The 21,655-nt window shown below is 44.9% G+C and overlaps 2 protein-coding genes across 5 annotated transcripts in view; one reads left to right on the top strand and one right to left on the bottom strand.

The window, feature by feature from the left end:
* Nucleotides 1–404: 404 nt before the first annotated feature.
* On the top strand, nucleotides 405–19,606 carry LOC307240098 (actin filament-associated protein 1-like 1). Of its 3 annotated transcripts, none has more exons than XM_080013721.1 (19): nucleotides 405–544; nucleotides 7,034–7,159; nucleotides 9,053–9,133; nucleotides 9,537–9,613; nucleotides 9,753–9,873; nucleotides 9,992–10,081; nucleotides 10,162–10,376; nucleotides 10,568–10,747; nucleotides 11,364–11,456; nucleotides 11,763–11,871; nucleotides 13,069–13,224; nucleotides 13,509–13,723; nucleotides 14,206–14,351; nucleotides 14,468–14,549; nucleotides 14,855–14,963; nucleotides 15,589–15,756; nucleotides 15,901–16,067; nucleotides 16,561–16,584; nucleotides 18,534–19,606. In XM_080013721.1, the coding sequence occupies exons 1-19, from the start codon at nucleotides 523–525 to the stop codon at nucleotides 18,558–18,560; spliced, it is 2,208 nt and encodes a 735-aa protein (XP_079869847.1). In that variant the 5' UTR covers nucleotides 405–522; the 3' UTR covers nucleotides 18,561–19,606. The 3 variants fall into 3 exon arrangements, with proteins under 3 accessions (XP_079869847.1, XP_079869846.1, XP_079869848.1); XM_080013720.1 differs by having other exon boundaries at nucleotides 16,459–16,584; XM_080013722.1 differs by lacking the exon at nucleotides 16,561–16,584.
* Nucleotides 19,607–19,760: 154 nt separating this feature from the next.
* Nucleotides 19,761–21,655, bottom strand: part of LOC307240100 (fibroblast growth factor 13-like) — a gene marked incomplete at its 5' end in the record, with an annotated part of 18,132 nt that continues 16,237 nt past the window's right edge. For both annotated transcript variants that reach the window (XM_080013726.1, XM_080013725.1), the window contains one exon: nucleotides 19,761–21,655. This exon is cut by the window's right edge and continues 400 nt beyond it.

Raw genomic sequence — 21,655 nt, 5'->3', positions numbered from 1 at the left:
AATATTTAAACTTAGTGTGTGTGTATTTATATATAGTGGTTGCTGCTTAAGCTGAAGCCGCCTTTGATTGGTATCAATAAATGGACTTTATTGGCATGAGAAAGATATGGTTTGCACACGCAAGTGGAAAACAACAAATGAAAAATATAACCCCCAAATAAAAATGAAAATAAAAGTTTACCCTGATGTTAAAATATAGAAGGTTGAGCAGTGGTTTGAAACTGTGGCAAGATGTCTGCTAAATGGCGTCAGGTCACATATCGAGCGTTATATTTATTGGGTTTTCCTTTAACGTGACCAGCACTAGGACCGGGCGACCGCGATGGCGGCGTCCGCCGGGATGCCGACGCCAACGGATTCAAACTGGAGCCAGCGCTGCGCGACACACTACGCGGAGTCGGACCATGCCGCTCGCACGCCGTGCGCGGGCCGTGCGTCGCGCCGCGTAACTTTTTCCAGCCGCCGCGCGGATTATTGCCGGAGACGCGCCGGACCGAACGACCCCGCGGAAGAACCGACGGCATGGAGGCCAAGCGACAGAGCGGTGAGTGGCGGCCACGTCCCCTCTGTGCGTTTGTTCCATCTTTATCATGTGCGCTAATGTGACGAGAGCCCTGCTTCCACCGTGTTACTGCACGGTGACGCGTGGATGGCTGAGAGGTTCCCTTCCACAGGTATGTGATACACCCCCCACCCCCACCACGAGAATTCAATTTAAAATATATATATATTGAATATATGTTGTGTATTTTTTTTTATTTCAAAAATATATACAGTTATATTTATATATATATACATATATTATGGAAGTGACGCAATCCAGCGTAAAGTGCCGTGTTGGAAGCGCCAGTGTTGGACGGAAGCCGCCGCAGCAGGATCTTAACGCCCGCTGTGTTACCTGAGACGCACGGACAGCATGTTGTGAAATATTTGAATTATTATGACAGAGATGTTGCAGCGTGGCGTTCATGCACGGTCTCTCTCTCGCCTCACTGGGATCGTTTGAATGTCTGACATCATAATCGCTGTGGAATCTTATTTCTTTCCTTCGTGACTGACGTGAGTTATTCCTGTCGCTCCTTAGTCAGTATTTGATGAATGGATGATGAACGCTGTCTTAATTGGCCAAGTACTATTCCATGCACAAGGAACTTAACTTGGTATTGGATCTGTTGGTGCATTGTTTTACACAATCACGACAAAGCTTAACAATCGACAAGGCAATCAAATATCGCCGATCATTTTTGTCATTGTAGTTATGGAAGACCGATTATCCTGATAGTTGTCACAATGTGTCTTAATTTGTACCGTAGCGCCGCCCATCATAACTTCTCCTGCTCCCTTCATGTGTCGGGGGTCCAGCGATCCTTCTCGCTGTTAAGGGGGACCTGTCGTGAAAAACATGCGGGTCTCTGATGGACCTACCGACACACAAACTGTGAAATAAGACAAGCCAGGTCAAGTTTGTCCTGCAAGCTGTCTATTTCAGAATACATGTGATTGAGACTAGAATTAGAACCGCCCTCCATCTGAGTAACTCCCATCCACGCCCGGAGCGCCACCTGACCCGCTAGCATCCGAGGAAACAGCTTTGTTTTTCCGCTGCGCAGACCAGCACAAATCTTTTCAAGTCCCTGGGTTGTGTTCTGAGTTCGTCAAACCACGGAAAAATTGTTGTTTTTTTCATTAACCGCCCAGCCATTTCATGCTCCCAGTCTTTTGCTCTTTTCAGCAATTGCTTTCTAACACGTATAATGTGATCAGAAAAAAAAAATCACCAAATTCACATTACAGGAACTTTAAAAGAAAGAGAAATGAATCCCAACTGTCCGTGACAAAACTGCAGAACAATGGAAATGTAAGTATTTTAAAAAATGCATTCTGCCCTGTGTTTCTTCCCGGAGAAAAATACAAAGGCATGCGGTCGGTCGACTGGAGGCTGCGCTGCACAAACTTTCAAATGAGGCCTTGCAGATCGAATGCCAGTGAAGATTCAGCGACTGGACTCCGAAACAGATTTTGGTGGACTGATGAGGTCAAATAAGTGGAAGTTTATATACTTCATACAGTGGAATCCTACTACTCACGTTCAAACCCCATCGGCTCACAGAGCTAGTGGCCTCGGAAGGGAGGCGACACACCCTGAAACAGTGTGTCAGGCACAGGAGTGGTTTTGAGCCATGTTAGAATGGCTAGAATGAGTAATCTGCGTGGTATTTTCAGCAAAGAACTTCAAAGACATATTTTGGGGACCTCAGAGACCTATATTAACTTGTGGAGAAGGAGTAGAATAGGTCCCCTTTAAGATGCTGTATTTACAAATGCCTTTCTAATTCAGCGCGGGGGACTTTTCAAACTGTAGATGAATAAAATACCCAGAGGATCGCAGTGTTTTTGTGAAAATATGAATTATGGGATGCTGCTACAAAATTGCCTTAAAAGTAGACTTTTGTCTCCGCCCGGGCCGGCCAGACGTGACCTCTGACCCCCGTGTGAAGAGGAGGACTGTCTGTCTGGGGAGGGGATAGCGGCGGGTGAGAGGAGTTGGGGTGCGTTACTTGGGGAGGGAGGGAGTTAGACAGGACGGATGGGGTGCAGCGGGGGGTCAAACTTCACCCACGCGGGTGGAGTGGCGGAGGCGGGGAAGAGGAGGAGGCCGGGCCAAATCGTTTGTCGTGCGTTTGGAAGTTTTTCAAAGTTTTTCCTCCAAATTTGTGTCAACCTTGAAAGAGGTTGACACGCTGGATTCTAATCCGAATTCACCAAATCATGCGGAGTTCCATCCTGACCCGTGCATATTTCACAAATGCCCCGAAGATTAGTTTGAACCGGAGACCCAGAATGCTCGGTGCACCCGGACACGGCGCTGGAGTGAAATCACCGGGGTTCCACGGATGAGACCCCGCCCGCCTTCAGTTTGATCTTTCCCCCACCTCGCTGCCGCCTGTCAGCGCCGCTGTGCCGGAGGAACAGCAGCATAATGCATCCTCAGTTGTGTGGTTTGAATGGAAGTCGCATGACCCGGGTCCCATGACGGACAGATCCTCCCTCTGAAAACCCCCGTCACGAATACTTCAGAGACGGGCGCAAATGCACGCACGCACGCACGCACACACACACACACTCACGACACGTTTTTCCAAAAACATACATAAATATTCTCCCATTTGGATGCTTCCTGCGATGTTACTAGTTGTACATCTGACTATTTCATATTTTTTTGCTATTTGTATTTGTTGTATTTGTATTTTATTTATTTATTTTGTTAAGCTTTTTTTAATGCTGATCGTCTGTAGTGAAAAGCACCATGAACAAAAAAAATTCTAGTATATGTAAATGTAGTTGGCGGAATACATTAATCTTGATTCTGATGATAGTACTGAAGTGGTGCGATAGGACTTTCTGTACTAAGATGACGTGAAAAAAATAAAAATAAACTGTATGTCTGATTCTATTTCTGTATGACATTACAAAGATTCTTCTGTTGCGGATAAGAACCGTCAGCTTCCACAGCAGCTGATCTTCACCCACAGCAAAAAATCTTCCCATACACACACACACACACACATACACACACACACGCGCACACGCGCACACACACACCCTCCATGACCATGGAGTCATACGAGCTGCAGGAAGGAAAGGGAGGAAAAAACAGAAAAAGGGGTCACAGGAAAGACAGTGAAAGGAGGTCAAATAAACAGAGTGGAAAGAAGACAAAGCGTGCTACTCCTTCCCTGCATCGCTTGCATTGGCGTTTTAGTGGAGCATAAATATATAAGTTGGAGTTATTACTAAATGTGACAGTGGAATTTATTTTGAACTCAAAAGAATATGGTAATGCATGAGGATTAAGACAAAAATAGGATAACAAGCCGTATGATACACGTGTTAATTTTCTGCTTTTAAAAAGATAAAGACGTATTTTTGATGTCTTCAAGCTGCAAACTTGATTGAAAATCGCGCTATTGGTATACTATGGTATGTTATGTAATGTGCGACCTGTTTGAAGTTACACAAAATATCAAATTGTTAAATGAGGCGTAGCTGGCGGAGCTAGTTCTGCCGGACAACTCGACGACGCCACACGCTTCCACGCCTTTTAGGACCGTCCTAACTGCAAGCAGCCAATCCCTCTTGCCCTACTTGCTTTGCTTGCTTGTGTGTGCTGCGCCCACTCCACCTCCCCTGCATCCACCTTTTGAGCTCTACTCTTCTATCCAATGGGGGAATTAGAGCTCATCGCTCCAATACTTCCAGCTCATTAAGCATGCCTATGTTTTCTGTACACCACGCCGGGAGTTATGAGCAGTAGAGCGCCGACGCCCAGGCTCTCCATGCGAGGTTGGAAGACGTGCTAAAGGAACTCTAGGCATCACAAAACAGCACTGGTTGGGGTCACAGGTCATGGTAGAATCCTTCAGCCTATTGGAGCCTCGCTGTTTTTGGCTCACAATCTAACGACAACATATACTTAATTTTGCTTTGTCTCACTGGGTAAAGAATGAACATCAAGCATAGAAGGCAGTGCCTATAGAGGAGAAGTCAACCATATTTGGATGCCTTCCAGAACTGTGATAAAATGTAGTTACAGTATCGTTAATATTTCTAGTTAAAGGCAAGGCCAACTACACAATCAACCTGAAATTACAAATGTACAATTTCAGTTTCCTGCAGCTTTACTTAATTATATAATAATAATATATAATAATAATAATAATAATAATAATAATAATAATAATATTGTTGTTATTATTATTATTATTATTATTATTATTAATAATAATAATAATAATAATAATAATAATAAACATTATTATTATTATTATTATTATTATTATTTCAAACATTTATAGCGCCTTTCATACACAACAATAACAGCAGAGCAAAGAAGCAAAATGCATTTAATAAAAATAGGTAAATATTATACAAGTTTCCGATTTGTATTTGATGATCCAAATCTGATCACAGTCATTCCTCTTTGAATTATTTACACATTTCAAAAGTAATGCAGACAATTCAAACTGGACGTGCCAAGTCAAGCAACCAGTGCCCAAACTCACAATTTCCAGCCAAGCAAGACTCACCCTGCTTTGTTTTTGTACCCTTCACAACAGGAAACAACCTGTATACAATAACCAGCACGGTAGTACGCAAACCACCATCCTCTCACATTGTCGAGGGTCCAATGCCAATCGTTTTGTTAGTGGCACTCCATCAGTATGGGCCAGTTAATGAAATGAATGAGCGAAAACGATAACTGTTAATCCACGTAGGAAATATGCAATGTGCTTTTTGTTTGTTGACAGCCAACTCTTAGGTTTAATTGAAAATGATCTTTATTTATTAAGCCTCGTTTGAGTTCGGGCGTCTGGGCTCTACTGCTCATCACTCCCGGCGAGGTGTACAGAAATGAGCTGGAAATATTGGAGCGATGAGCTCAAATTCCCCCATTGGATGGAAGAGCAGAGCCCTACAGGCGGATGCAGGTAGAATATGCCGGCCCATAGGGGCATGGAAGTGTGTGGCGCCGGCGAGCGTTGTCTGACAACTAGCTTAGCATGGCGAGCAATGCAGATAAGTCATAGGACAAAACAGTGTGAGGAGGAGGAGGAGGGCTTAGAGGACAGTGGGATGGGGAGGGTCAAGATCAGGATAAGGTGGATAAGAGCTGCTGTCAACAACTCAGACAGGAAACCACAGCTGCTGGTCTAAAGCGTGCGTACATACACACGCACACATACATGCTCCCATACACACAACTGCTGGATGTCTCATTTAACCCAGAATGCCAATAGGCGGTCCTCCATGCAGCTGCGTGCCACACCCCTATGTAGAATGTGTGTGTGTGTGTGTCTGTGTGTGTGTGTGTGTGTGTGTGTGTGTGTGTGTCTGTGCTTGTGTGTGTGTGTTGAAAATTGTGTATTTTGTTTGAATTGTGGATGTTGCATTGTTTCCCGTGGTCCTCTGATTCATTGTGAGTGTCTAATTTTGGGTCGCGTCGAGACAATAGAGTATTGTCTACACAAGACTGAGTAATAGGAGCAAGGCGCACTCTCCCTCTCCCTCTCCCTCTCGCTCGCTCTCCCGCTCAGTCTCGTGCTTTTGGTTTTAGTTGTTGTTCCAAGTTTTTTAGTCAGTTCTTTTACCTGAAAATGTCCAAAAAAAGTTTTTTATTTGTGTGCGTACACTTTTTTGCAATTTATCATTTGACGACAAATTGCTGAAACTTCCATTTTTACTTTTTTTAACATTGGCACGTTATAATACATTCTAGGGAATGTGCCTTGTTGCTTGGATGAAATAAAGTGCTTATATGGTCTACTGTCCACTGAGACAAGACTGGCCGAGGTGGAAGTGTCATTTGATTGTAAAATTATGAAAACATTCATTTAACATTAATTAAATTCCCCTTTAAGAGGTGTTTTTTCACTAAGAGCCGCCTTCATAATGCTCAGGTTTGCGATAAACTACACTATTTCTGCGAATGGGGGTCGGCATATATACGTTGAACTGTAGGATAATCATCCTCTGTCATGAAAAATGTTGTCTTTGCCTATTTGTCTTTGTCTATGTCTATGCTTCCTAAAACCTGAAAATGTGATCGGTAGATACTTGACCATATCATATTAAGTCATTGATTCATTCATTAGTTAGAATGAATGAATCAACGTACGGATGACTGAATATCCTGATGTGTCATTTTTTCCCTGTCTCGCTTACACATTGAAACACACACAGTCTGGTTTTGATGTGATGTGTCAAATATCTCCTTCTGTTCAGCTGCCGCAGACAGTAAACTGAGCTCCAAACTGACTACACGCCTCCTATTCAAGCGTTGGAAGAAAAAAAAACAAAAAAAAAAAAAACCTTCCTGTGTTTAAGCAGAAACATTTGAGGGGCCAATAAAAAGTGTAATTGATTCATGTCATGAGACTGCCCGGATAAGACTTATTGGCAGCGGTGCGGTATCTGCTGTGCGTTTGCCGCTCTGATAACAAAAAACACTCCTCTGTCCTCTGCATCTGAGCAGCGATGGAGCGGCTGGTAAACGAGTTGGGAATCCTGCTGAAGATGCTGGACCAAGAGAAGGTCAGCGCCGCCACCGTGGACAAGATGGCCTCCGTACGCAACATCCTGGACACTCTTCAGCCCTCAGGTAGAAACCAATACATGTAGACTGTCGAGCCGGCGAGCAAGCCATCTGAGTAGCTACAGTATAAATGTTTTGTTTTTTTCCCATTACATGTTCTGTGTTGGGTGGATTACACTGAAAGTCCCCAAACGCCATTCAAAAAACTGCTGTGAAACTTTTTTTTTTTTTTTTAATTTTTATTTTAACACCTGGACTTTCCCTCGTCTCACTCAAATAGTTTTGTCCAAAGTTTGCCTTTTTTCTGATCGATTGATTTGTTCATCATTTCGGAGGGAATGTTCATCTATGTTGACACTAGGTTACTGACTCTCAACATGGGCATGGATCGCCACCTTAATGCTGTTTTGTGTCGGAAAAAGTTGTGTGGAAATCTTTTTAAACCCCAGCCGACGGATATTCACGGCCCTTTTGAATCCGTCGTCTCTGGAAAGTGAAAGGACTGCTTTCATTTCTTTTTTTTTCCCCCCCTCTTGTGTTTGTTTTTTGTTTAAACATCAGACCTGGTATCACACGTATGAGCAACACAGTCCTGGGATCTGCTTTTCACACCCAACTGCTTTCTGCAGTTTCTCGCAAATTCTACTTCCACTTTGGCTTTAGAGGATTAAAATCCCTGCTCAAGGGCACCTTGGCAACAGCTTCTAAGGGGGGAGGGTTTCAAACCAGGCTGTGTGAGCCAGTGCCCCTATGACACTCGGGCTATTGCTATCGCTGCCCCCCGAAATGTACACATTCTCACCAGCGACAGAACATTTACATATACGTAGCGGCACGGAAAGAAATTAATTTGAAACAAAATTCCAAAGCATTCTGTCGTAGCGCACAGACAAGGCCACGAGGTCCTTACAAAAGATCCTTGTTTATCGGAGAGACGCAACGGGATGTCAAGTCGGATAGAAGGACGGTTGTCACAGGATAATGAGATGTAAGGGGTTAAGAGGATCATGACAAGGAAGGTCAGCGCGAGTACAAAGGCAGACTCAGGCTCTCAGGTCCGGAGCCCCATCCAGGAACACTAACATGATACGGATCGCCCAATTAATCCTGTTTCTCGGCCACTTATATAAAGTCGGAAAATCCGGCTTGTTACAGACCCGGAGGATACGGGGGAAACGGAAGCGTTCAGCCGGCAAGACGTGTTTGGAACAAGTAGTACAAAAAGACGCAGTGTTTAGAGTCAGTGCGTGGCGGTGTGGGCAAACCACCAGCACAAAAAATTCACTGGGTGCAAACAGTTCCCAGACCTCTCACCGTTGGCAGTTGCTCCAAGCATCTCGTGGTTTGGTTATTATGGGTTGCGCAGCTCAGGCAGCGGAGTTCAAAAACGTCATTTGAAATGTCGCTCCCGACCGGCGCTACTGCGAACACGCTTGTATTTGATGTACCGTCAACAAAGTGGGGGGATACGGTCACCGCGCTCGCCGATCAAGTCCTTTCTTTTTGTGGTTTTGTGGTGTGCCGCCCCCGCCGACCTCGACAGACTCGAGCGACTCCGCAGATCACGGACAGCAGAAATAGTTTGAGCCTTCTTGTGGAGAGATGCACGGGCTGGAGGCTTGTCGACGCTGGCCATTGCTAAAACCGTTTTTTTTGTTTTTTTCTTTTAAACCAGCCCAAAATCCAAACTCGTATACAGTTCGGAGATATTTTATTATATTCTAAATGTGTCCCCAATGCATTTGAGCAGGTGAAAGCGTGTATATTTTTTTGAATTATGAAGAACGACTGTATATTAACAGTTTCAGAGTGTGAACACTTCTCAACTCAAACCCTAAAAGATCCATATTATATATCGTCCTGGCTACAAATGAGCCTGCAGTAGTATTTAAGGCTCTAATTCCCCCGTTCCAAAGCCCTGCCTGGTAAAACGACACCCCTTCCTTCTTTCATCCATAGTGAACGGATCAGACGTCTACATGAACAGCTGTCTCTATAGCAACGGCACCAGCTTCGTAGAGTCTCTGTTTGAAGATTTTGGTGAGTATACGCCAGGGGCCTTGAGTCCAGAATGTTGGCGAGTTGCTGAGCCGCTTTCACTCCTGACTGGCGTGTGGAGTGTGGACAAACGGGGTAGCACTTCCCGCTACATCCTGTGTATTTGTTTTGAAAAGAGGAGAGTTTTGCAAGTTTTATTGCTGAAATGCAATTATGTCTGTTTATGCCGTCGAATCGATTCATCTTATTTTGTGGGGCATCTGACCGGGTCGTTATCAAGTCGCTTCCGCCAACGTTGTTGGATAAAAATATGTCTTGTCAATGTTTGGCCCGAAAAGGAGCATCTTACATTTGTTATGGCAATTCAGTGAACACATATATATAATTTTTTTCATCATCTGACACCGTCGGTGAGTAGTCATTTCTCCCCTTACTCCTCCTCCAGACTGTGATTTGCACATGCTCAGTGCGTCTCCTGTGGAGCAGAAAGAAGAGGAGGAAAAGACTCTTCCGAGTAAATCAGTGAGTCGTCTATTCATCTCTCGCTCTATTTATCTATCTGCCCATCTGCATACCTACCTGTCGACCCACCGGGCTGCCTTTCACCTGGTCGCGTGTTGGTAGTTTATTGTTCGACTTTCGCGGGTGATTGGTTCCTCAGACGCCCACCGACACGCCGCCGCCTCCGCTGCCGACCACGGCCCTTCCTGATGACTACTATGAAGAGGCGGTTCCTCTGGATTCTGTCTCCGCCCCCCAGTACTTAAGCACCACAATGCACAGTCAGTATACGCCCGCATGCGTACACACTCATCCAGAATTTGGCGTTGACACTTTATCAATATACATCCCAATATTTAGTTATATTTAGCATCCCTCAACCCTACCCCCTATCTTCAGGTTCCAGTAACTCTGTGGAGGACGCCTACTACGAGGATGCAGACAATAACTACCCTAGCACCAGGATCAACGGGCCTCCCAAAAACTCCTGTGAGTGTCCTCCAATTTTGGCAAAAGTGTATATATACTGTACAGTAGTTTTATTTAGCACAGTATGTCTTTTTTTCTAGACAATGATTCAGATGCTCTGAGCAGCTCCTACGAATCTTACGAGGAAGAAGAGGAGGAGGCGGCCAAGGGGCGGGTCCAACCCCAGGGATGGACGGCTGAGGAGGGCTCCGACGGGCCGATCAGAGACTGTCGCATCTGCGCTTTCCTGTTGCGCAAGAAGCGCTTTGGGCAGTGGGCCAAGCAGCTGGCCGTTGTCCGCGACAACAAACTACAGGTACTTGGAGTCACTGTGGAAGTTCACCATTCATCAGCACACGCCCAGAAACCGATGGGCCGATGTGCTTAGAGCACTGGCCTGTCTGAAGAGCGATGTTTTTCCGCACTTCTGCTTGTTTTACACTGTATTTATTTCTCTTCTATTTCTCTTTCTCTCTTGCTCTTCTTCCCTTCGTCTTTTACTGACAGTGCTACAAGAGTATTAAAGACAGCAGCCCCCACATGGAGCTCCCGCTGAACCTGTGCAACGTCATTTATTTCCCGAAGGAGGGCCGTAAAAAGAGGCACGAGTTGCGCTTCTCTCTTCCCGGAGGTGAAGCCCTGGTCCTGGCTGTGCAGAGCCAAGAACAGGCCCAGCGGTGGCTCAAGGTACCGCAGTCCAACGTTGCGTCCCCGTACAACTCTGAGAAATAAAGGTGTACGAAACCAGGTATTGTTCTCGAGTGATGCTGTAGAGCGGACCGACCTCGCGACCCTGCACCATCAAAGAAGCTTAAAGAACCTTTGCAATCACCCACCACCAAATAACTCAGAGAAACAGACAAGCGACAGATAAGGTGACGGAGCGGGTTGGGTTGGTGCCGGAGCTGGAGGCTGAAGTAAGACATTTTGAGTTCAATTCAGTCTCAACCCGAATAAACACGACAATAACGCTTCATTCAAATTCAATATGAACAGAAAAGCCTCGCACTGATCAGGCTCCAAGGCACTGGAACTCACTTGTCGAACACCGTAGTTCCACCAATGAGTATGAATTGTAGGCGGCAGGGCCAAGGTATCTCTGAGCGAACCTTGGGAGGAGCCGAGAAGAAGAACAGGCCTGTTTTGTCTAAATGGTTTAGAAAGGGGGGTCGGGTATATCCTGAAAGTGCCTGACGCTGGGCGGTTAGGCGTAAGGTGTGTCACAGTTTATTACAGAGCAGTTATGTTATTTTACACGTTATGTTATGTAGTATAATGTTGTCCCTGTATACTGTATGTCCAGGTGGTCCAAGAAGTGGGCAGCCATGCTGGCAATGTCGAAGGACATGATGGAGCCCCTTCTCCTATTATACAAAGGAAGATGGAGCTTGACAAGGTGTGTGTGTGTGTGTGTGTGTGTGTGTGTGTGTGTGTGTGTGTGTGTGTGTGTGTGTGTGTGTGTGTGTGTGTGTGTGTGTGTGTGTGTGTGTGTGTGTGTGTGTGTCTTTTACTGTACATGAGTGTATTTGTCCTCTCTATGTCAGTCTGCAGTCTTTGCCCATTTGCCCATGTGAATCTGCAACATGCTCTTCTCATTTGCAGTTCTTCTATTTTGCCGACTCTTCTTCTCCCCTTCCCTTCTGTGTTCTCAACTCTTCTCTTTGCCGCTCTTCTTTTATTTGTTTTGTTTTTTCCCTGCCAGGTGCTGCTCTCTGACCGGGCGGCCTCCGACTCGGACAGCGGGCCCACGGGGGACGCTCTGTCCGCTGGACACACACAGGCACAGGGACGGGACGCCTCCGACTCCCTCAGTAGGTTTATCTTATTGACCTTCGCGCCCCGTATCTTCCAGCCAGGAATGTTCTTGAAAAATGTTGTGTCCGTGTTAAAAGCTAACCAGAGTGCCGGCGTACTTACCGTCTAATTTGTTCTTTTTAGGTTGCCTCCAGTCTTGTAATCCCACATTTTGGATCCTGAGTAATTATTCTTGATATTATTATATTCTTAATATTATTGGGATTAAAATGATTTCATATTGATTTCATAAACTGCTCAGTCTAGGTATTGCACTAAATACGGGAACATAAAGAAGAGCACAGTATATAAAAATTGCTTTAGATTAAAAAATAAATAAAAAATAAATAATAGTTTTTTTTAATTCCCAGATGTGAAAAATATGCACTCACCAACAAATGGCGCTGGGGAGGGGCTGACTGTGTGTATTTGAAACAATTTGAAATTCTTTTGTTTAGGTTGTTGCTTGAACATTGTTTTAATTGTCCGATGGTACAATGTACAGATTACACAAACTATCTGCACGTAAACAGTAAACAAACACTACACATACACAAAGGAGCAAAAATATACACAGAACCTGGAAGGGATCTGTGATCTCTGGTCATTTTGGTTTTGTTAGAAACTCTGCGGGATAAATAAAGAGTTGTACTGGTGCAGAAAGGGGGTGAGAGCAGATACAACCTCCTTCCTGTCTTCTTCCTGCCATTGTCTCCTGATGACATCACAGGAAGCCCGGCAGGGAACAATCCCGCTGCACCTGGTGCACAAAAAATACTTGACTTTTTTTGCTGCTGTTGCCTAAAGAAAGTCTTGTGCTGTAGCGTCTGTTTCAAATGATTTGTACTTGTGTTTGTACAATACTTTTGCTTTTGTTGATTTTGAAGTTGATCGAGTACTTAATTCAATAAAAAAAAAATAAGCAAAAAATAAAAACATGCCATAGATAGATAGCTAGATAGATAGATAGATACTTTATTCATTCACGGGGGTAAAGTGCAGCAAAGGTAATAAAAAGATATATAATTTTTATACATTTTTATAAATTTGACACTTACATTTTAAAAGAAGACAGTTTTTACAGTGTAACAAACATTCATATCATGTTCATATATCATGAATTAAATCGTATTAAAATAATGGGTAAAATGGCTCCTTGCAAAATGACCCTATGGTTAATAATTCTGGTATCTGCTCCCCAACCTTTTTTTTAGGCCGGGGGAAGAGCGGGACTCTGTCCGAGTTGACTGGGTCAATGAGCCGGGCCGCTGGGAAGAAAATCAACCGCATCATCAGCTTTTCCAAACGGAAGCCCCCCTTACCGGGAGACCCCCCCTCCTTGTCCGGTCACCATGACAACCCGCGCAGCGGTGAGGGCGGGCCGTCGTCTCAGGCAGTAGATCGGTGGACTGGTCGATGGATCAATACCTCATTGCTTTTGCTTGTAGTCTGTTGAAGGACCATTCCAGATGCAGCAGCAGACTGCATTTTAATCTGCAGAGTTGAAAAAGACACATACAATGTTCAACAATTTTTTGTATTCATCAAACATTAAATGTATTCGATTTGTATGTGTTGACTCCATGTTGGGCGGAAAGTTGCTCATGTCTTCCTCTCCGCCGGAATTAGATTGTTGGTTTTTTTTCCTCCCCAGGCTACCTGAGCGTGTGTGTGGGCGGCGCTTGGAAGGAGCGCTGGTGCGTCGTTCGGGCGGGGAGCCTCCACCTCCAGCGGGACCCTGGGGACCGCCGGCCCCCCGTCATAGCGGTGCCCCTGGCGGGGGCCGAGGTGGTGCCAGGGATTATGGGTCCAAAGCATCCGTTCACCTTCCGTATCCTGCAGGGGGGCAAAGAGCTGGTGTCCCTAGAGGTAAATTAGGACTGGGCAGTAGAACCTGAATTCTATTCTGCATACACTCTGTCGTGTCTGTAATTAGTGATGCCGGACCCCCGAACGATTAGTTCACGGCGAATAAATCTGTTCAATGACTCTGGAGTCGGGGGGCACTCCGGAAAAAGGGTCTTTTGTTTGTTTTGCTTTGTTCTTGACTGGGCAGCTGCGGCCAGACAACTTGGTTGGAATTCACTGAACGTGAATCTCGAATCTCAATGCATTTAGCATAATCCATATTGAATGCGGGTGATCTACACTTTCCACAAAAATAAACAATTGCGACAGAATTAAATTATTCCGACGAGAAACCCATTCTAAACTTGGGAGCCGAACCGAGTCTTCAGTAAAGTCCTCCCCCGCTCGCCATGCAGCAGCTGAACCAGAGGAATAGGCGGAAAATTAAGTGTGTGTGTGTGTGTGTGTCTGTGTGTCTGTGTGTCTGTGTGTGTGTGTCCCAGGCCAGTTGTTCTGAGGATCTGGGCCGGTGGCTGGGTGTGTTGCTGGCAGAGACGGGCTGTGCCACTCTGCCTGAGGAGCTTCACTACGACTACATCGACGTGGACACACTCACTGATATCAAACACGCTGCCAGGAACTCCTTCCTGTGAGTCAATAGAGTTCAACGTTCAACCAAAACTACTTTTTCACGTACAGGAAATTAAATTTAGCACATTGCTGCATTAAAAACATTTTCTTAACCTGCTTCTCTCTCCCGGGCAGGTGGGCTACAACCACTACGACTTCCTCCAGCAGCGCTTCGACGGACTCCAGGATCTATGACGAAGTCTATGAGAGTGTTCTGGTGAGGAACCTCCCTTGTGTCTCTGTGTGTGTGTGTGGTTGTGTGTGTGTGTGTGTGTGTGTGTGTGTGTGTGTGTGTGTGTGTGTGTGTGTGTGTGTGTGTGTGTGTGTGTGTGTGTGTGTGTGTGTGTGTGTGTGTGTGTGTGTGTGTGTGTCATCAGAGCTGTTTTGGAAATGAAATCTTTGAAACTCTGGCAACGCTTGGATTCAGGCTCATGCTGCGGTTTCAGAACTTGAACTCTATTAACCGCCTTTACAGTACCTCAATGCGTCCGCGTGTGTGTATGCGTATATATCTGCCTCCAGGAGGGAGCGGCAGAGAGCAGAGCGGGCCAGGTCCGACGCCACGCCTCGTTCTCCAGCAGAGACTCTGATAAGACTGAACAGCAGGCCGCTTGTAAGAGACACGCCTCCAGTGAGTGTATTTCTTTTAAAGAAAATGTATATTTTATGCATTAATACAATTATGTATTAAATTGTTTTATTTTATGGGGAAAGGATGTGCTTTAATGGCAAGATATATTTTAAAGCGTTTAGTGTAAAAATATTTGATTGTATATGAATTCATTGGAATTTAACCTAAATTTGTTAATTATATATATTTATAATATAATTGCTTCATAAACGGAGATTCAGTTATCAGTTCATAGTCTCGGTGTAGATTCCAACTAGAATATGTTCGGAGCCTCACATGTCATAAAAAGTCAGGACCCACACTTTCTGCCAAAGAGTATTTGGCGTAAGTATAAAGAATAGACATGAACATAGAGAGGACATTAAGTCAGGTGTGTACCAAGAATTTGAGTTAAAACATCAATGAAATATAGCCAAAACGACTTCACAGCATCACAGCGCCAAAACGTGTGCTGAACATATTCCACCTCAGAGCAATTCTTACAATTATTATTGCAAGTAAAATTTTCGACTCTTGGGTGTGATATGCAAAACTTTACACTCGGTTAAATGATGTGAAAAAATTCTTGGAGCCCGAAGAATTTCGCGCGGCTGCCTCTCACGTCTTCAACCTTGTTGCCGCTTAGACGTGAACCAGTACGGTCGATACGGGAAGACCCGCGCAGAGGAGGACGCCAGGAAGTACCTGAGACAGAAGGAGGATCTGGAGAGGGAGAAGGGGCAGCTGAGGGGCACACTGCTGTCCCTCCGCCGGGAGAGGAAGGAGGTCAAGGAGGAACTGAGGAAGGACAACAGTGAGAGACAACTCACACACTCCTATTCTGTCGTAACGTTGTGTGTTTTGCCTACTTGACACCTGCTCAGGGGTCTTTCTCTTTAACGTGTGTGTGCGTGCGTGCGTGCGTGCGTGCGTGCGTGCGTGCGTGTGTGCGTGTCAGGTCGGGGGGGAGAGCAGCGGTTGGCCCAGCTGGAGGTGTTGTGCAAGCAGAAGGAGGAGGAGAGGGTGGAGCTAGAGCTCCGATTGACACAAGTCAAGGAAAACCTGAAGAAATCGCTGGCTGGCGGAGCGCTGGGCCCGCCCACTGAAGCCAAAATTTCTACCAAGGTGACCGACTGTAGAAAAGATACAAATTTTTCAACTTGCCCTTTTAAAAACAGATTTGCTGTTTCAGATTTAGCTGAATGGATTTTATGATTTTAGTTTGAATATGAAATGTTAGAAAACTATCCTATTCTCCACCAGTCACCCTGGACAACTTATCTTCCACTTCCGCCAGTATTTCATCTGGGGTTCCTCAGGGCTCATACTTGGGCCACATATAGTTCTCCTTTATACAGTATGCTTCAAAATTATTCAAAATTATTGCATTGTGTGTGTGTGTGTGTGTGTGTGTGTGTGTGTGTGTGTGTGTGTGTGTGTGTGTGTGTGTGTGTGTGTGTGTGTGTGTGTGTGTGTGTGTGTGTGTGTGTGTGTGTGTGTGTGTGTGTGTGTTCAGGCACAGGGTAATAAGATTGAGAAGGTTTATTGTGAGACTGTCCCAATCAACTCATCATTTGAGCTACGTAAACGTCCCCCGTCTCCTTATGCTTCCTCGCAGGGAAACGTCATGCAGAAGGCAAAGGTGAGATGTGCTGCTTTTTATTGTGTCTCTGTGTTCAATCAACATAGTATACTATAATACCTTTTTTCCATTGCACAAAAAACCCCACAAACACCCGCTAAACATCCGGCTTTTGTCTTTAGTGGGAAAGGTTACAATCGGAATTCATTCCCGGGACAAAATGACTCTGCTGTAGTCGCGGGTATTTATTGACTTCAGCTCCAATCGGCAGTGATAGAAACATGACAACCGGCTAGAAACGCTATTTTCACACCTTTTTTTTTTCACACGACGTGGGTAAAAAAATATATATGTTCCCGGAAATAGGCATAAAATGCAACGCCGGCGCCAAACGTATCTTTTGGCGGAGTTACCGCACAAGCGGTCGCGGAGCTGTGCACCAGACGAGGTCGAACGGACAGACTAGCGCTCGCATCCCCACTCAGCTCTCTGCCCACTGTGGGCTGCGCCCCACGGTGAGGTAACTACTCCCTCTGTCATCTGCGGCAAGTCATTACCGGAGCGTGTGCCTGTGTGCCTGGAGCAGAGTTTCCGTGAGAAAGAAGCGGTGCCGGTCAACGTGTCCTGGAAGATTGCAATTTCCCGGACAAATGGGAGTGATTCCGGTCCAAACTTATCTGTGTTTATTGAGCTTAAAAACAATTGATAAGCAGGCTACACAGAGAATGAAAACATGAAGGCATGTCGATTTATAATATTGTTTTATTGCATATTCCAAATAGAAGGAGTCCCGTCAGTTGACACCGTTTTAAAAATAAATTAATAAATATGACTCATAATACTACTTAACATCAAATAATTTCTGTTCGTGATCAATAAGTAACAAGTGCAGTCACTTTAATTAACATTTCACTGATATAAAATTTGAATAAAATCAGAAATAAAATAAATATGGCAGGTAGGTATGATTAAATAATAAAAGTTTGTGGTCTTGCACGGCTTGTCAACAAATTTTATGCAATGGATATTTACCGTTTGCTTTGGGTCAGAACTTAAATATCCCAAAAAAACAGCCAAACGATGGACGGATGTGTCCCTGTTGTCACAATACATCATCTTTCTGCCTCTCCGAGTTCTGGACGCTGCACTCTGTCGCTGCTCCCTGTGTGTGTGTGTGTGTGTGTGTGTGTGTGTGTGTGTGTGTGTGTGTGTGTGTGTGTGTGTGTGTGTGTGTGTGTGTGTGTGTGTGTGTGTGTGTGTGTTTACAAGCGCCACCTGTCCCCGAGGGAAGGGGTGGGGCTTATTTCTATGTCGACGAACATGATTGGTTAGAGGTGGAAGGTCAGCTTTAGATCGTCCAAACTGATTGGCCTTCCGTTGCAACTTGCCAAATGCGGAAATGAACAGATCTGCCGAATTTCTTTCTCAAAATGATCGATTCTATTTTATTTCGACATGGAGGAAAAAAATATGGTGATATTTATCGTTATCGTTTTATCGCCCAGCACACTACTTCAAATTGTGCTTAGAAGGAATTATTTTCACTGGACATTATCAGCGGAGAGATTTAAATATGTCGGACTTCAACAGATTTTCTCGGTCATAAACTGGTGATAACCGGATAAACGGAAACTCTGACCTGGAGACTCCTCCAAGTGCATATTAAAGAATATAAAAAAATTATAATAATAGTAAGAAAAATGTTTTTTTTTTTCACAATCACACCTGCACAGACTGCACCTTTTCCGGTGCGTCCGTGACATCAAACGTGCAAAACCAGGGAAAAAAACAGAAAGGCATACTCCTCTACTGGCAGTGGGAATGGAGTCAATTGCCTATTTTAGCGTGTTCTGTCGCATAAAAAACGAAACCTGCATATTCACACAAATTTTGGTGGAAAAAACAACAAGACATACCGTCATTATTTCTATATTCCATTATTATTATTGAGTGTGAGAGAGTGTAAAACATTGTCTTTTCTTACATTGCTCGGTGATTTATTTTTTCAGGAGTGGGAGTCAAAGAAGGGGACCTAAAGCCGAGCGTCAGACAGACGCACGGAGGGGATTTATTGTAAGAACAGACTGTGCGGCGAAGGGTGGCAGGAGACGGCGGGATCGGAGGAGCCAGAGATCGACAGAGAAAGTCCAAAAAGAAACGAACGCCAAGGAGAGGAGACGGGGGAGGAAAAGGAGGACGAGACCGACACTCTCTCCTCTTCCTCGCGAGAAAACGAACAGTTGTCTTTGATACATGTGCACGGTGCTTGTTGAAACCACTGAAACCCACATCTCTGATTGATGTACTACCAGTTCAGCATAAGTAAAAATGTGCTTTTCTATCTGTACTAATGCATGCATGCGTGCGCGCGTGTGTGTGTGTGTGTGTGTGTGTGTGTGTCATTCAGGCGCAGTTGATTTAAAAAAAAAAAATTTTTTGCATAGCGCGCTTCATAGGACTCTCGCGAAGTTCTCAAATTCACGAGGAGTCCGAACCGTTCAGGGTAGGATACAGCAGGAAGTGATTTGGACTCACCGGACTTTCACGCGGATACATTACGACAGTGCGGTTGCTCTCAACGCGCTGCCATGTTTGAAGGGATCCTCCAGTTTTCGGGGGGAATTGTTTTTTGTCCTTTTTAGATTCAGACGAGAAAGGCCACCGCTCTCGTTTTTCCCGTTTCAACCCTAACCCCACCTCTTGGCGATGGAGGTACAGTAGCGGCAACGAAGAGAATTGGGACCGGCCCGCTGTGTTTTTTGAGAACGTTTTCCTTTGTCTTTCTATTTATAGACAAACCTGAGAAGGAAATGCACAGTATATGCTGTTTGTGTTTCAAATATCACAACTACCTTAAATTAAGTTAAATGTATTATTCCATATCTTAAAATGTGTATTTAAAAGAATTTGACACCAAATTGTAACCTCCACATTTAGTTGTAATGTGAAAAATGTGACTTATTTGTTTGTTTGTGGCAATGTTATCGACACTTTGTGACAGTTGTTCCTTTTTCCTGTTTTATCGTTGCACTTTATCTTGTTGGATTTCTTTTTCCATATCAATAAATATTTTTTAAATGAGTGCCAGCACCGTCATTTGTGCTCCCTCCGAATGAACGCGAGATGCATGCTTACGCAAAGGATTTTAACACCCTAACCTCAGAGGAAAAGTCATGATAAATAAGGTTTAATTGTATAACTACTATGATGACATTACACTACTACCACTGCACCGCTCCTGGGGGCCACACGCGGCCCGCGAGACAATTAAACACCGACCACTACATGGTTATAATATATTGTTAAATCCAGCCCACATATTCATTTTTAGCACAATGCTTAATTAATCCATATACATAATGAATATAACAAAAAAAAAAATCATTTTTATGATTGTCTTTCATACAGACATATTATTAAGCAATAAACTAAAAAAAAACATGGGACAGTTTATCCCCCCCCCCCCATCTGGTCAGTGGCCCCCAGGTAATTTTAGTTTGAGATCCCTGCATTACACTTTTTTATTTATTTTTTTTCTATCGCCTTCCTTAAAATGAGTCTAAGACGCCACCTAGCAGCGATGTTGTATTATCACAGCAGAAATCTATCCGGCTATCGAAAACAGATTCATACAGTACATTAAACTTCCTTAGAAAGAGTTTATTTAGTGCATTTCTAGTTTGTCCACAGCAGGAACCAAAATATTAAGATAATCTGTGCTCCCATTGGTTCAGCAGAGTTCCGGGTCCAACGCCATTGGTCCGCCCGTCGTACGTCCCGGCGCAATAACCAATTCATTCTAATAGTTAGGCGAGGTGTAAACAGGGCCTAACCGTCCTGCTGTCGTGCTCCATCCCACTACCGCCGCTTCACTAGTGTTCTGGTTGTGACACTATTTGCTCACTAGTGCTGTTTTGTTTGTTTGGGGGGGGTTTTTTCAACCCCCCCCACCCCCCCTCAGAAACACACAGGCCGGGGAAAAAGAGACCTTGAGCATGCTGCTACTGAGCAGAGGTCCACAAGCTTCCATGCAACAACGAACAAACAAACAAACAAACGAGCGACAATGACACAACTAACGGAAGATAATCATCGAGGAAACACGGAAGCATATACAATGTGACCTGCTAGAGCCCTCTGGAGGTTTGTCCGATACACAATAGTAGTTCCGGAAAAAAATGAAATAAAAAAACGAAGGCCCCCACCCAGCGCCTCCCCTCCCCCCCCCAGGACATGAGAGACACACACACACACGCAGGCACACACACATACATACACACACACGCGTGCACACGTCGCACACACACACACACACATGCACGCACGCATAGACACACACACACACACACACACACACACACACCAAACACACACACACACACACACCTCACCTATGTACAGCGTACTCACAAACACACACGCAGGCACACTTGCATGCATACATACACACACACGCGTGCACACGTTGCACACACACACACACACGCACACATGCACGCACGCATAGACACACACTCACACACACACACACACACACACACACACACCAAACACACACACACACACACACACACACCTCACCTATGTACAGCGTACTCACAAACACACACGCAGGCACACTTGCATGCAAACAAAAATGTCCTCATCGATAGAGGGTACAAGGAATACTTAAGTGGCTAGAAAACAAATCAGAATCCTCCCCCATGAGCTCTGTGTAAACATAGCATCGAGTAGTAATAGATTAAAAAGTTCCTTCCGTCTCCCCTTTCTTTCTTCCCGTCCGTCTGTCTGTCTTCCTCTCTTTTTGTGCCACGTAGCGCGTTTAAAACTTGGTTCTCTTTGGTTCTCTATACTGTAACAGTCTATCTGCCTCCACAGTCTGTCCGTCCGTCTGTCCGTCTGTCTGTGCGACTGTGTCTGTCCATCTGACTAGCTCTGTATCCTCTCTCTCTCTCTCGCTCTCTCTCTCGCTCTCTCGCTCCCTCGGATGGTAGGATATGATACAGGATCTGGATCAGTAGTCAGTATAGGGAAGAGTAGTGGAGCCCAGAGCCACGCTGTCTGTCCCTCCGCAGACCAGAGCAGCGGAGCCCGTCGGATTTGATTGTCCTTTTCGTGTCGTGTATATTTA

Source organism: Zeus faber (genome assembly GCF_960531495.2).
Source record: "Zeus faber genome assembly, chromosome: 14".
In the NCBI taxonomy this organism is placed as follows: Eukaryota; Metazoa; Chordata; class Actinopteri; order Zeiformes; family Zeidae; genus Zeus; species Zeus faber.
This window is presented reverse-complemented; position numbering and strand designations above follow the sequence as displayed.